The 15,080-nt window shown below is 40.1% G+C and overlaps 3 protein-coding genes across 3 annotated transcripts; all 3 read left to right on the forward strand.

Annotated features, from left to right (window-relative positions):
* Nucleotides 1-1,222: 1,222 nt before the first annotated feature.
* On the forward strand, nt 1,223-2,720 carry LOC125018653 (immunoglobulin kappa light chain-like). Its single transcript, XM_047602699.1, has 5 exons — nt 1,223-1,286; nt 1,402-2,088; nt 2,192-2,314; nt 2,386-2,429; nt 2,526-2,720. Exons 1-5 carry the CDS (start codon nt 1,223-1,225, stop codon nt 2,643-2,645), a joined length of 1,038 nt encoding a protein of 345 aa, XP_047458655.1. The 3' UTR covers nt 2,646-2,720.
* Nucleotides 2,721-8,091: 5,371 nt separating this feature from the next.
* LOC125014189 lies at nt 8,092-9,527 on the forward strand. The gene is made up of 5 exons (XM_047595255.1): nt 8,092-8,146; nt 8,270-8,971; nt 9,075-9,197; nt 9,269-9,312; nt 9,408-9,527. Exons 1-5 carry the CDS (start codon nt 8,092-8,094, stop codon nt 9,525-9,527), a joined length of 1,044 nt encoding a protein of 347 aa, XP_047451211.1.
* Nucleotides 9,528-13,099: 3,572 nt separating this feature from the next.
* Nucleotides 13,100-14,820, forward strand: LOC125014179 (immunoglobulin kappa light chain-like). Its single transcript, XM_047595249.1, has 5 exons — nt 13,100-13,154; nt 13,273-13,974; nt 14,078-14,200; nt 14,274-14,317; nt 14,415-14,820. The coding sequence occupies exons 1-5, from the start codon at nt 13,100-13,102 to the stop codon at nt 14,532-14,534; spliced, it is 1,044 nt and encodes a 347-aa protein (XP_047451205.1). The 3' UTR covers nt 14,535-14,820.
* The last annotated feature ends 260 nt before the right edge of the window (nt 14,821-15,080 follow it).

A 15,080-nucleotide genomic window follows, 5' to 3' on the forward strand; every position in this document is an offset into this window, starting at 1 on the left:
TTGGGGCTGGATTGTGTTGAAGGCGGAGCTGAAGTCGACAAAGAGCAGCCTCGCATAGGTGTTTGTGTTTGATGGATGGAGTGCAATGGTGATGGTGTCCTCGGTCGACCTGTTCTCCTCGAATGCCAGTTGGCGTGGGTCCTTTGGGACACACAATTGGCCAGTTTGAATGGATTTTGGGAAGTGACTGAACATTTGTAGCTGTTTGTGTCTCCTTGGGGAGTGAATGTGGCCATGTTCATGTTTTTACAGCAGAGAGTAAGGTAGACCTAATCAAAGCTTTCTGTAAACAATCTCTGGTTTTCAAGACCAGATGTTTTGGTCACCATCTTTATTTGCCTTTACAGTTGTTCTGTTCTGGGATCCTCTAAGGAACTTAGGTAAGGTGTCCTGAATGGGAATTTCCACTTTTTGGGCTGGCACATAGATCAACTATCAGCTGAGTGCACTCAAAAGTCTCACTGATTATAACTGTAAAGTGTTATATTGGAAAACAATACTTATCCAACTCAGTAACTGATCCATGGTAGTATATGATCCTCTTTTTTTTCCTCTTCCTGTGTCTTTTTCCTGTTTTGGGGTTTGTGAAATGTGTACAAAGTTTAAAGGTTAAAAGGTCATTTACTAGATGTCAGCTCGTAAAGCTACGAGACGTAACGTGACAAGTTCTACTTATGAATGGGGGGTTCTTGGGGATGAGAACCATATATAAGGAGACTGTGGGAGCTGAACAAGAGAGGGGATTCCACAATTGGCCGGAAGCTCTCTCAGATTCGGCAAAACTTTTTGACCATGTTTTTTCTCATGATAAACCTTTTTAAATGCAAAAGGACTTGTTAGCAGTGATCACTTCTTTATATTAACACATCAATATACAACACCATATATCGAACGTGATTGTAATCTCTTTTGGAACATTTCTACAAACTTTGTCCTGAACAAATATGTGGAATATGACCAATCAGTGACATCTTTAAGGGGTTACATGGGTATAGGTGATAGGGCAGCTCAAAGAGCAGCTACACTTTTCAAATACCTCTCAACAAATCTTGAGTCCTGCCCCTTACCAAGCGTGTCACTGTGGTTGTGAACATGTTACTTTAATGGGACGTACAGTTTCACTTCTGCTTCAGACTGGCCAATCAAACAAAGTCTTGTCTTTGAAGAGTTGGTTTAACTCAAGAGCGAGATTCTTTTCACTCGAGTCTCCGATTTGAACACGATGACATATCTAACGTTTGTTTTGTACCTGACATGTTTGTTCTTGTGGGGAAAGGGTGAGTTGTGTTGTTGCGACTGTGGTTTGAATTTTATTAGTGGCACTATATCAAATTGTTTCTTGCTTCTATGTTATAATTTATCTTCTAAAATCTGAAATCAATCATTTGTTTGCTTTTTCAGCACAGGAGACACATCAGTCCTCATCTGTTCATCGAGAGAGTGGCTTCAAATCAGTAAATGTTGGTGAAAGTACAATTTTGCGATGTTTCTCCGGAAGAGTGTCAGAATGGCTGTACTGGTATAAGCAAACTCTGGGACAGAACCCAAAGCTCATTTCTTCCTTCAACATCTATGATAAAAATGGGACATTTTATGGTGAATTTGAAAACAACCCCCGCTTCACACTGAAAACTGAAAATCGTAATAGCCACTTAAGTATTTCAGATTTGCGTATTTCAGACTCAGCTACTTATTACTGTGCAAGTAGAGCTTCCACCACTGTTGAATTTGCAGAAGGCGTTACAGTCAGTGTAAAAGGTTCAGGTTTGAATGTTAACACTTCAGTTCATCAGTCTTCATCTGAAACCGTCCAGCTAGGAGACTCTGTGACTCTGAACTGTACAGTACACACTGGGACTTGTGATGGAGAACACAGAGTTTACTGGTTCAAAGTCTCTGAAGAATCTCATCCAGGACATTTAGATGGAAATGATCAGTGTGAGAGGAAAAATAACACAAAAACACACACCTGTGTCTACAACCTGCCAATGGAGAACCTGACTCTGTCTCATAATGGGATCTACTACTGTGCTGTTGCCTCATGTGGACACATACTGTTTGGAAATGGGACCAAGCTGGAGTTGAAGAGTGAGTAGAACTGTAACAGATGTTTTCTGATCTGATTAACAGTTCTGATTATTCCATAAAGATGATGTTGTTAATGTCATTCCATGTCTGCCTCATGCTGCAGATGAGGAGGTTTCTCTTGTCTTGGTGTATTTCTTGAGTGGTGCTTTGGCGTTCACCACTATCCTGACACTTTCACTGGCTGCCTTACTGTACACACAGAAGAGAAAAGGCCAGCAAGTTACAGGTAAGTTGTACTGTTTATTGCATGATTAGTGAATTTTAACCTCATAGAAACAACTTTTCTTTGTGTTTCAGAATCTCATGAAAGATTTTCTGCTTCAAACCCAATGACCTCAGAGGTATCCAGATAACTTTCAAAATAATCTTATTACTGAAATGTTTTCTTCTTACGTATGTGGCACATTGTAAGTTGTTGTTTTGTGTTTTATTAGCAGAGTTTCCAGGCTGAAGAAAACCTCCATTACGCTGCTTTAAGGGTAAAGAAGGCCAATCGATCCAGAAGTCGAAGAGATGACACAGAGGATAAATGTATCTACTCTGGTGTTAGGAAATAAAACCTATCATGTTCTAGCTTTGTCTCTCTATAGCAGGATATGAGTAGTTCTGTAAATAATGATTATAAACTTAACAAAAATGAAAAATCTCTCTCTGGCTGGTTTTGATGATCAGCAGAAGTGTAAAGATGAAAAGTGCCAATTTTACAATGTCAGAAGTCCATCACTGCCAGAATGTATTGGTATACTAGTATTTTCCTTTGTATTTGAAATTTGACCATGGAAAAATAAAATTTAATGATGTCCTGTCAGTATTTTCTTTTCACACTCTGTAGCAAGTCCTGATTCGTACCACAGAGAAAACGCTTTATAGAAGCCACAGCTATAATTTTCTGGGTGGAGTTTACATGTTCTCCCTGTGTTCGTATGGGTTCTCTCCGGGTACTCCGGCTTCCTCCCATCTCCAAAGACATGCTGGTTAGGCCAATTGGTTACTCTGAATTGACCCTCGGTGTGAGTGTGAGTGTGAATGGTTGTTTGTCTCACTGCGATAGGCTGGCAACCTGTCAGATGCCAGCTGGGGTAGGCTCCAGCAACCTCCCCGACCCTAGTGCAGGAGTAAGCGGTACAAAAGATAAGATGAGATGAGATGAGATTTGAACAGTGCTATACAAATGCAGACTTCATATTGATGGTTAAAAGTAAGACTGTTTGCTGCTTGTCTCACCTACCTACTGTTAAGAGTGTTTATGTGCCACCAAGGATCTTTTTCCAAGCAATTCATTGTTTCATAATCGTAATAAATTGCATCTTGCTTCCTAAAGTTTAGTCCATGTGTATATTTATTAGCCGACTTTTAACACTTTTTCTTAACCCTTTAAGACCTGAACATCCACCTGCACATACCAAAAGCTTGCGGTATTAGAATTAACGTAATTCACTGATGGACAAAACTCTGGGAAATTACACTTTCTATAAAAAAAAAGTTGCCATTACGGTAATGATGACGCACCACTGCAGTTGGCTGCAGGTTGGGAGTGATGCTAGACCAGGGAGACCCAGGAAGAGAGAGCTCTTTGGAATTTGTTGGTAAAAACAAAAAGTTAGTTATACTCTTGAGATGTCATGAAGGTCTTCCAGATAAAAGCACAACTTCCCAGTGTTCAGCTACACTTTGAATTTTGTCAATAGCACAAACCACTGTGAGTTATGGTAATTCAAATATCATATGCTTAACCATATCACCAGCAATACATTCAGGCTTTAAAGGGTTCAGTGTTCCCTGGGTATTAATCATGTTATAGGGGCTATATTACTCTAAAGCTGCAATACAAACGACGACAAATGGAGTCATCAAGTAGTCATGGTCAAAAGATTGACCATGAACACTCAGCATTTCCTGCATCCTGTCCAAATGGAGGGTTTTGATCGAGGGCCCAAATACAGGACAAGAGAGTTGAGGCCGGCGTTCAAACAAAAGGCATTTAATGAAAATAAGACTTCAACAAAAAGTCCTCCAGACACAGCAGGATAACCAAAAAATCAAAGCCTGGAGCAAAAGTACGGCAGGGAATCAAAAACATGGAGACTGGAATATGGGGACTAAAACAATGCAACAGGGAACAAAGGGAAAGGCAGGACTATAAAGACACATGAGGGCAGAGGGAGGATGAGACACAAGTGAAACTATGAGGCCAATCACACCTGGAGAAACCAAGTAGGAATCAATGCAAAACACAAGGAGACACAAGTCTCACAGTCTGTGTGCGCTTTGTTAAAAAGTCCACAATCCAGTTGCACAGGGTGCTGTTAAATCCCAGGTTAAGGAGTTTGGATCAGAGTTTGTGGGGCCGGATTGTGTTGAAGGCGGAGCTGAAGTCGACAAAGAGCAGCCTCGCATAGGTGTATGTGTTTGATGGATTGGTGGTTTTGATGACAAGCAGAAGTGTAGAGGTGAAAAGTGCAAATTGCACAATGTCAGAAGCTTTTTTCAACAGTTTCAAGTGATTCATTGTTTTGTAATTGCAACAATAAATTGCATCTTGGTTCCTAAAGTTTAGTCCACGTGCGTATTTATTAACCGACTTTTATCACTTTTTTCTTTGTGCTTAAATGTTCAGTGGGTATTACTCATGTTATAGGAGCCAGAGCAATGTAAGACTCTGCACTTCCCACATCCTTTCAGACACAAACATTAACCATAGCTATGTTCATAAATTCAAAGTGTCCAATGCTCTCAAAGAGGCCAAGGTAGCACTTTCTATGAAGGCTGTATTTATAATGCCTTATGAATGCACCCATAATATTTTATAAGGTGTCTATAAAGCATTATAATGGTCATTAATACCATTTATACATATTCACAAGTCGTCATAACCAACTTCATGATGCATTATGACAACTGGTTACGAATGATTATAATTTTAATCTGAACTGACCCTAACCCTAACCCCAACAATTCACAGTGAAAGACCAACAACTTACCCAAGTACGAAATGTGCATCACAGTTGCCACACACGTCAACACACCCAGTGCTGTTTCCTTTCATCATCTCCATGTGGTTGTAGTCAAAACTGATAATCTGCGGTTGTCTGAGGCTGGTACTCTGCATCAGAATATCTGATAACTATGTCTACAAGTCTACAGACAAATGACAAATGATTTTTGCCAGTGTGGTGAAAATGGCCTTGCACAAATTTCTCATCTCATCTACTACTACTGCTGGAACCTATCCCAGCTGTCCCCGGGCGAGAGGTGGGGTACAACCCGCACAGGTCGACCGGTCTATCACAGGCCTAACATGGGGACAAACAACCATTTACACTCACACTCAACTAGGCTCCATTTAGAATCACCAATTAACCTAACAAGCATGTCATGGGAGGAAACCAATGATTACGAACCTAATGAGTACCCAACACGGACACAGGAAGAACATACAAACTCCACCCAGCATGCTGATCAGCCTCAGTGCAGCTGGAAAACCGAATTGAAAATACAGACGTTAAAACACTGCCAATGGTGCAGTTGTAAAAGTTCACCATCAACTGCTTTGGGATTCGGGCGCTTCTCAAATTCCTTAGATTATACAGGAGTTGCCATGCTTTCCCCACAGTTGAGGAGATGTTAGTGCTCCAGGACAGGTCCTCTGATATGATTAGTCCCAGGAATTTAAAGTAAGACACTCTCCACCACCTCACTCCCAATGGAGAGTGGAGAGTAGTGTTGTTGGCTGTTTCTACGATTATTTCCTATGTTGTCTTCAATTTGTTGAGATGTTGAGAATCAAGTTATTGTTTTCACACCAGGATGTCAGATGTTGCACCTTAGGATGCAGAAGAGGCCGTGCAGTCATGTATGTAGTTTAAAGCAGTGGGCTGAGCACACAACCTTGGGGTGCCCCATTGTTGGTGAGGAGTGAAGAGGGGGACTACCTGTCAACTCTTACAGTCTGTGTGTAGTTTGTCCACAATCCAGTTGAATAGGGTGTTGTTAAATCCCAGTTTAAGGAGTTTGGGTCAGAGTTTGTAGGGCTGGATTGTGTTGAAGGCGGAAGTGAAGTTGATGAAGATCAGCCTCGCATTGGTGTTTTAGTGCTCTATATGTTCCAGCAGTGTCTGGAGTGCAATGGCAATAGCGTACTCGGTCAACCTGTTCTCCTTGTATACAAATTGGTGTAGGTCCTTTGAGACGCACAAATGGCTAGTTTGAATGTTTTTTGGGGAAGTGACTGAACGTCTGATGCTCTTTGTGTCACCTTGGGTAGTAAATGTGGCCATTTTCATATTTTGACAGCGGAAACTAAGTTAGAGCTAGTCAAACTTGTCAGAGAAGGATCTCTGGTTTTCAAGACCAGATGTTACAGTCAAGACATCTTCATTTGCCTTTACAGTTGTTCTATTCTGGGATCCTTTAGGTAACTTAGGTAAGTTGGCCTGAATGGGAATTCCAGGGGCTACCACAAATAAGCTTTCAGCTGAACTATTTGGGCTGGCATATACACTCACTTATTAGGTACACATGTACAATTGCTTGTTAAGACAAATAACTAATCGGCCAATCATATGGTTACAGGTCAATGCATTTAGGCATGTAGAAGTGATCAAGACAACTTGCTGAAGTTCAAACCCAGCATCAGAATGAGGAAGAAAGGGAATTTAAGTGACTTTGAACGTGGTATGGTTGTTGGTGCCAGATGGGCTGGTCTGAGTATTTCAGAAACTGCTGATCTACTAGGATTTTTGCGCACAACCATCTCTAGGGTTTACAGAGAATGGTCAGAAGAAGAAAAAATATACAGTGAGCGGCAGTCGAGTGGACGAAAATGCCTTGTTGATGTGAGGGGTCAGAGGAGAATGGGCAGACTAGTTGGAGATGATAGAAAGGAAACAGTAACTCAAATAACCACTGGTCACAACCAAGGAATGCAGAATACCATCTCTGAACGCATAACACATCCAACCTTGAAGAAGATGGGCTACAGCAGCAGAAGACCACACCGGGTGGCACTCCTGTCAGCTGACAACAGGAAACTGAGAATACAGCTCGTACAGGCTCAACAACACTGGACAATAGAAGATTGGGAAAGGTTGCCTGGTCTGATCAGTCTCGATTTCAGTTGCGACATTCAGATGGCAGGGTCGGGTAATGGTGTGGGGGATATTTTCTTGACACACATTGGGCCCTTAGTACAAACTGAGCATGGTTTAAATGCCACAGCCTACCTGAGTATTATTGCTGACCATGTCCAGCCCTTCATGACCACAGTTTACCCATCTTCTGATGGCTACTTCCAGCAGGATAATGCACCATGTCACAAAACTCATGTCATCTCAAACTGGTTTGAACATGACAATGAGTTCACTGTACTCCAATGGCCTCCACAGTCATCACATCCAAGTCAAATGGAGCACCTTTGGTTTCACATCATAGATGTGCAGCTGACAAATCTGCAGCAACTGTGTGATGCTATCATGTCAATATGGACCAAAATCTCTAAGGAATGTTTCCAACACCTTGTTGAAAGTATGCCATGATGAATTAAGGCAGTTCTGAATGCAAAATTGGGGTCCAACCTTTTTCTAGCAAGGTGTACCTGATAAAGTGAGATCAACCATCATCTGAGTGCAATCAATCGTCTGACTGACTATAACTGTAAAGTATTATACTGAAAGTAATTATCCATCTCAATAAATGAAACACAAAATATGACCTACACAGACAGGAAACTAAGACACTTGACAAAATAAAACATGAAGCTCAAGACAAATACAGGAAAAGGACACAAAAACATGACAGTTACATAAGTGAGAATAGGGCAGCTTGAAGACTTGAGTCCTGCCCCTTGCCCAAATACCAAATGTGTCACTGTGGGTGTGAACATGTTACTTTAATGGGATGTACAGTTTCACTTCAGACTGGCCAATCAAACAAAATCTTGTCTTTGAAGAGTCAGTGAAGCTCAAGAGCGAGATTCATTTCACTCGAGTCTCTGATTTGAACACGATGGTATCTCTAACGGTGGTTTTCTACCTGACATGTTTGTTCTTGTGGGGAAAAGGTGAGTTGTATTGTTTGAATTTTATTAGTGACACTTCCAATCATTTCTCATTTTTATGTTACAATTTATCTTCTAAAATATGTAATCTGTTGTGTCTTTGCTTTGTCTCTCCAGTCACTTTAGCTCAGAAGACATATCAGTCCTCGTCTGTTCGTCAAGAGAGTGGCTTCAAAACAGTAAATGTTGGTGGAAGTGTAATTTTGCGATGTTCTTATGAAAATGACGAATTAGCAAGGTTTTACTGGTATAAGCAAACATTGGGACAGAAACCAAAGCTCATTTCTAATTTCTACATCTTTGGTGATACTGAAGTATTTTATGATGAATTTGTGAACAATTCACGCTTCACACTGGAAACTGAAATCGGTAAAAACCACTTGATTATATCAGATTTGCGTATTTCAGACTCAGCTACTTATTACTGCGCACATAGAGCTTCCACCACCACTGTTGAATTTGCAGAAGGCATCACAGTCAGTGTAAAAGGTTCACATTTGAATGTTAACACTTCAGTTCAGTCGTCATCTGAGACCGTCCAGCTAGGAGACTCTGTGACTCTGAACTGTATAGTACACACTGGGACCTGTGATGGAGAACACAGAGTTTACTGGTTCAAAGACTCTGAAGAATCTCACCCAGGACTCATTTACACTCATGGAGGCAGGAATGATCAGTGTGAGAGGAAAAATAACACAAAAACACGCAACTGTGTGTACAACCTGCCAATGGAGAACCTGAATCTGTCTCATAATGGGATCTACTACTGTGCTGTTGCCTCATGTGGACACATACTGTTTGGAAATGGGATCAAGCTGGAGTTGAAGAGTGAGTAGAACTGTAACAGATGTTTTCTGATCTGATTAACAGTTCTGATTATTCCATAAAGATGATGTTGTTGATTTAATTCCATGTCTGCCTCATGCTGCAGATGAGGAGGTTTCTCTTGTCTTGGTGTATTTCTTGAGTGGTGCTTTGGCATTTACCACTATCCTGACACTTTCACTGGCTGCCTTATTGTACACACACAAGAGAAAAGGCCAGCAAGCTACAGGTAAATTGTACTGTTTATTGCACGATTAGTGAATTTCAACATCATAGAAACAGCTTTTCTTTGTGTTTCAGAGTCTCATGCAAGATTTTCGGCTTCATACCCAATGAACTCAGAGGTATCCAGATAACTTTCAAAATAATCTTATTGCTGAAATGGTAATTCTTAGGTATGTGGCACACTGTAAGTTGTTGTTTTCTGTTTTATTAGCAGAGTTTCCAGGCTGAAGAAAACCTCCATTACGCTGCTTTAAGAGTAAAGAAAGCTAATCGATCGAGAAGTCGAAGAGATGACACAGAGACAACATGTATCTACTCTGGTGTTAGGAAATAAAACCGATCATGTTTTAACTTTGAATAGTTCTGTAAATAGTTGCTATAAACTAAACAAAAATAAAAATCTCTCTCTGATTGGTTTTGAAGACCAGCAGAAGTTTGTCATGACACTTGCTATCATGATTTTGGCAGTTTTTACTGGGATTAAAGGTACAAACTTTACAAGATCAAAAGTCCACCATTGCGATAAAGTATCCATATACTAGAATTGTCCCTTTGTATTTGAGATTATGCGAAAACAAAATTTAATGATTTTCTTTTCATACTCTGGAGCAGGTCCTCCTTTGCAACACAGTTTAGCTATGTAGAAGCCAGGGAGATGATTGCTTTTATTTCTATTGTTATTTGATATGCAATTAAACTATTGTGTCCTGTTGAAATGATATCACTTCAAATCATCCAATAATGAATATAAAATACATTTATCACTTAAATTAGCAGATTTTTAGGATTTTGTGAAGCATTTTGTAAGGTTGATTTGAACAGTGCTCAGATTTTTATTGATGTTGATTTGAAAGATCCAACATTGATTCATAAAATCATTCTTTTAAATACACAACACTGAAAGCATGAGTCAGAATCAAATCAATTCAGGAAATCAATGATGATAACCAGCCACAGTGGAAAAACTGATTATTTACACTCATTATTTGTACCAGAAACTAGAATAAAAAATTGCAGATGAAAATTTGGGGATATTTCCAAGAACTGACATTACAACCACAGTCATTTACCATCAATATATTCATGAACTGAAATGTCCAATGCTTTCAAAGAGGCCAAACATTATCCTCCAGTAATGGAGTCAGTATAGGCTGTCATGGAGCTCAACATTAACGTATGTTGTTCCATCAGTGGTTTTACTTGTGTTTTTTAGAAACTGTGTGAAATTCAAGGAACAACAAAGATTCACAGTGAAAGACCAACAACCTACATAAGTACAAAATGTGCATCACACAGTGACACACCCAGATCTGTTTCATTTTATCGTCTCTGTGTGGTTGTAGTCAAAAGGTGACGACCTGTGGTTTTGTGAGGCTGGTACTCTGCATCAGAATATCTGCTGACTGTGTCTACAAGTGTACAGACAAATGACATGTGATTTTAGCTGTTGTGGCGAAGTTGGCCTTGCAAGAACATGTTTGTTGCAAAATGTAACTCTAACAAAGTGTTGTTTTAAACTTGTAGAATATCATGGAGAGGTTTACATGAGTTGCCAAGATCCATTTCAGAGAGGTTCAGAGGACGCATTTAGATGAGGACAAAGATGTATAAAAATAATGGAGTTAACATCTGCCTGAGATTTGAACAGTAGCCTATCATAATGAAGTAATGTGGCTTCGACTAGTTGTTATGATCTCTTACGATTTAGTACACTACTTACCATGAGTGAATTGGAGAAGTCTTCTGTGGAGTGACTTTGTTATCCAAAAATACAGAAAAGGTATTCATGAATACACAGGACAAGATATTACAATCCCTTGTGCCATGATCTTAAGCAAAACTCCTTTAGAAGCCTGGTCCAACTGGACAACCAACCAGCAGACTAGTGGTCATCTACTTACTAACCTAGCCAGCAGCAGTAGTTAACAGAGATGATGGGAATGCGACTACACTCAGACCAGACATCTCTTCCTTCTGCCATTGTCAAAAGGGAGATACAATTAGCCTAGCCTAACATTCCTCCCCTCTGCCAAGAACAGAAGTTACACACAAGAAAATGCCAGCAAACAAGCCTAACTAGCAACAGTAGGCAGTATGCAGTGTGCAGCACATCATTGGGGTTTTCAAGTGGGCACCTCCCTTCACCGATGTTTCATTAAGTTAGGCCCACAACACCTCAAGAAGGCTTAACAGTGAGCCCCAGCGTCCCAGAGTCACCCCCCTCAATGCAGCCACCACACCACCGTGTGCCTTTCAACCGACAGATGAGATTAATCTTACTACAAGTGCTACCTATTGACAATACATAGCTAGCCTTACCTTTAGCATGTTCCCCAGTTAGCATGCTTCCTCAGTAGCCACAACTACTGACTCATCCCACTGCCAGGGACACATTCTTTACAGCAACCCTCTGTTCTTTTCCGCGAAGGCCCAACTCACACAGGAGAGCAATGGCGGATTTCGCAACAAATCCACGGCAGCCAACCTCCACTGGGCACACCCGGGCACTCCAGCTTCGCTGCTACACTTCCGATGCCAACTCCGCATATGTATCTCTCTTGCGCTCATTCGCCTCTTCAACTCTGCCTTCCCACGGGACAATTAATTCCACAAAATACACTATCCTTTCTTTCTCAGACCACAACAGCAAGTCCGGTCTTTTGAAGGTCACAGCTATCTGTTGTGGAATGCTCAAACCACCATCTAAATCAGTCCTCAGCTCCCAGGCTCCGCCCACACTTAGCTGCCCTGCATTATGCCTGAATCTCTAAAACAGAGGAGAAGTGTTGGAAAGCTGCCATCCCTCAAGTCCAATCAGGCTGTGTGCTCTAGTTCCCATGAGGGAAAAGAGGAGAGAAAAGAAAGTTGGATAAAACCATCATAGGAGACATGTTGCTATTATGGTTATGTTGCAGAGTAGAACAACATAAGTACAGCATCAGACTAAATGGTTCTGCTGGTCCAGAGATCTGCTATGGCTGAAAAAACGAGAGTCCAACTCCACTTGAATCATGTTTTGATGTACTTATGAGGTAATGCTGCCTCAATGGTTTAAACTTGTAAACTATGACTTTAAGCATCTTTACAATCACAGGTTTTTTCACTATTTCAAAGGGTACCATGTTTTTCCTGATATGAAAGTCAACACGTCTGCAATTTCCTTCCACCAGTGTCCTATCTTGTCATACAGGGTGACACTGGACTGACAACTGGTTTTGTAGTTGTGGTTTTGGAGTTGGATAAGGAGCAAGCATCACAATCTGGAAAAGACACACATTTGTGTTCCAGTGCTGGTACAGGTTTGTCATGACACTACCTTTTATCTTTTACAAACTATCAACATTACAGAGCACACTGGTCTGCTCCATGTCAGACATTACAAAAAAGTCCCCACATTTCCGTATTCGGTTCTGTATTGTTGTGCAACTATCAGCTGAGTGCACTCAGAAGTCTTACTGATTACAACTGTAAAGTATTATAGTGAAAATAATAATAATTACCCAACTCAATCAGTCATGTATTGCATGTGACTGTAATCCCCTTTTCTGCACCTTTTTCTGAACATTTCTGCACTTTAAAGAAACCTAACGCTAAACAAACATATTGAATATGACCTATCAGTGACGTCAGTAAGGGGTTACATGACTGAGAATGTGAGGTCATTTATGTGTACATGATTTAATCTAACGGCAGCTTGAGGAGTAGCTACACTTTTCAAATACCTCTCAACAAGTCTTTAGTCCTGCCCCTTGGCTATATACCAAGTGTCACTGTTGTTGTGAACATGTTACCTAATGGAACCTACAGTTTCACTTCGACTGGCCAATCAAACAAAGTCTTGTCTTTGAAGAGTTGGTGAAGCTCAAGAGCGAGATTCATTTCACTTGAGTCTCCAATGTGAACACGATGACATCGCTAACGTTTGTTTTCTACCTGACATGTTTGTTCTTGTGGGGAAAGGGTGAGTTGTACTTTTGTGGCCATAATTTGTATTTTGGCAGTGTTTCAAATCGTTTCTCATTTCTAGATTGTAATTTGTCTTCTAAAATCTGAAATCAATTGTGTCTTTGCCTTTTCAGCTCAGGAGACACATCAGTCCTCCTCTGTTCATCAAGAGACTGGTTTCAGATCAGTAAATGTTGGTGAAAGTATACTTTTGCGATGTTTCTATGAAAAAAATGACAAAGCATGGCTTTACTGGTATAAGCAAACTCTGGGACAGAAACCAAAGCTCATCTTTTCATTCTACATCCGTGGTAAAACTTGGACATTTTATGATGAATTCGAAAACAACTCCCGCATCACATTAAATATTGGAAATGGTAAAAACCACTTAATTATTTCAGATTTGCGTATTTCAGACTCAGCTACATATTATTGTGCAAGTAGCTCTTTAGAAATACTTGAATTTGCAGAAGGCGTTACAGTCAGTGTAAAAGGTTCAGGTTTGAATATTACCAGTTCAGTTCATCAGTCTTCATCTCAGACCGTCCAGCTAGGAGACTCTGTGACTCTGAACTGTACAGTACACACTGGGACCTGTGATGGAGAACACAGACTTTACTGGTTTAAAGACTCTGAAGAATCTCATCCAGGACTAATTTACACTCATGGAGGCAGGAATGATCACTGTGAGAGGAAAAATAACACAAAAACACAAACCTGTGTGTACAACCTGCCAATGGAGAACATGACTCTGTCTCATAATGGGATCTACAACTGTGCTGTTGCCTCATGTGGACACATACTGTTTGGAAATGGGACCAAGCTGGAGTTGAAGAGTGAGTAGAACTGTAACAGATGTTTTCTGATCTGATTAACAGATCTGATTATTACATAAAGATGATGTTGTTAATGTCATTCCATGTCTGCCTCAAGCTGCAGATGAGGAGGTTTCTCTTGTCTTGGTGTATTTCTTGAGTGGTGCTTTGGCGTTCACCACTATCCTGACACTTTCACTGGCTGCCTTACTGTACACACACAAGAGAAAAGGCCAGAAAGTTACAGGTAAATAGTACTGTTTATTGCATGATTAGTGAATTTCAACCTCATAGAAACACAACTTTTCTTTGTGTTTCAGAGTCTCATGAAAGATTTTCGGCTTCATACCCAATGAACTCAGAGGTATCCAGATAACTTTCAAAATAATCTTATTGCTGAAATGTTTTCTTCTTAGGTATATGGCACATTGTAAGTTGCTGTTTGTCTGTTTTATTAGCAGCGTTTCCCGGCTGAAGAAAACCTCCATTACGCTGCTTTAAGGGTAAAGAAGGCCAATCGATCCAGAAGTCAAAGAGATGATACAGAGACAACATGTATCTACTCTGGTGTGAGGAAATAAAACATATCATGTTTTAACTTCGAATAGTTCTGTAAATAGTTGCTATAAACTAAACAAAAATAAAAAATTCTTCCCGATTGGTTTTGATGACAAGCAGAAGTTTGTCATGACACTTGTTATCATGATTTTGGCAGTTTTTACTGGGATTAAAGGTACAAACTTTACAACATCAAAAGTCCACCATTGCGATAAAGTATCAGTATACTAGAATTGTCCCTTTGTATTGATTTTCTTTTCATACTGTATAGCAGATCCTGATTTGCACCAAAGTTTAACTCTGTAGAAGCCACGGATATAACTGCTGTTATTTCTATTGTTATTTGATATGCAATTAAACTATTGTGTCCTGCTGAAACGATATAACTTCAAATCATCCAATATAGAACATAAAATGCATTTATGACTTGAATTAGCAGATTTTTAGGATTTTGTGAAGCATTTTATAAGGTTAATTTGAATAGTGCTATATAAATCGAGACTTCATATTGATGGATAATGTGAGACTATTTGCTGCTTTTCTCAGCTACCAGTACTTCTACTATTAAT

This window comes from Mugil cephalus, chromosome 1, assembly GCF_022458985.1.
Source record: "Mugil cephalus isolate CIBA_MC_2020 chromosome 1, CIBA_Mcephalus_1.1, whole genome shotgun sequence".
In the NCBI taxonomy this organism is placed as follows: domain Eukaryota; kingdom Metazoa; phylum Chordata; class Actinopteri; order Mugiliformes; family Mugilidae; genus Mugil; species Mugil cephalus.

What these genes read in the sequence shown, in the direction of transcription:
- LOC125014179 (XM_047595249.1), top strand. Translation starts at nt 13,100, where the DNA reads ATGACATCGCTAACGTTTGTTTTCTACCTGACATGTTTGTTCTTGTGG. An exon ending in GACCAAGCTGGAGTTGAAGA is followed by an intron (nt 13,975 to 14,077) that starts GTGAGTAGAACT and finishes CTCAAGCTGCAG; the next exon opens with ATGAGGAGGTTTCTCTTGTC. An exon ending in AAAAGGCCAGAAAGTTACAG is followed by an intron (nt 14,201 to 14,273) that starts GTAAATAGTACT and finishes TTTGTGTTTCAG; the next exon opens with AGTCTCATGAAAGATTTTCG.
- LOC125018653 (XM_047602699.1), top strand. Translation starts at nt 1,223, where the DNA reads ATGACATATCTAACGTTTGTTTTGTACCTGACATGTTTGTTCTTGTGG. An exon ending in GTGGGGAAAGGGTGAGTTGT is followed by an intron (nt 1,287 to 1,401) that starts GTTGTTGCGACT and finishes TTGCTTTTTCAG; the next exon opens with CACAGGAGACACATCAGTCC. An exon ending in GACCAAGCTGGAGTTGAAGA is followed by an intron (nt 2,089 to 2,191) that starts GTGAGTAGAACT and finishes CTCATGCTGCAG; the next exon opens with ATGAGGAGGTTTCTCTTGTC.
- LOC125014189 (XM_047595255.1), top strand. Translation starts at nt 8,092, where the DNA reads ATGGTATCTCTAACGGTGGTTTTCTACCTGACATGTTTGTTCTTGTGG. An exon ending in TTTGTTCTTGTGGGGAAAAG is followed by an intron (nt 8,147 to 8,269) that starts GTGAGTTGTATT and finishes CAGTCACTTTAG; the next exon opens with CTCAGAAGACATATCAGTCC. An exon ending in CATACCCAATGAACTCAGAG is followed by an intron (nt 9,313 to 9,407) that starts GTATCCAGATAA and finishes TTTTATTAGCAG; the next exon opens with AGTTTCCAGGCTGAAGAAAA.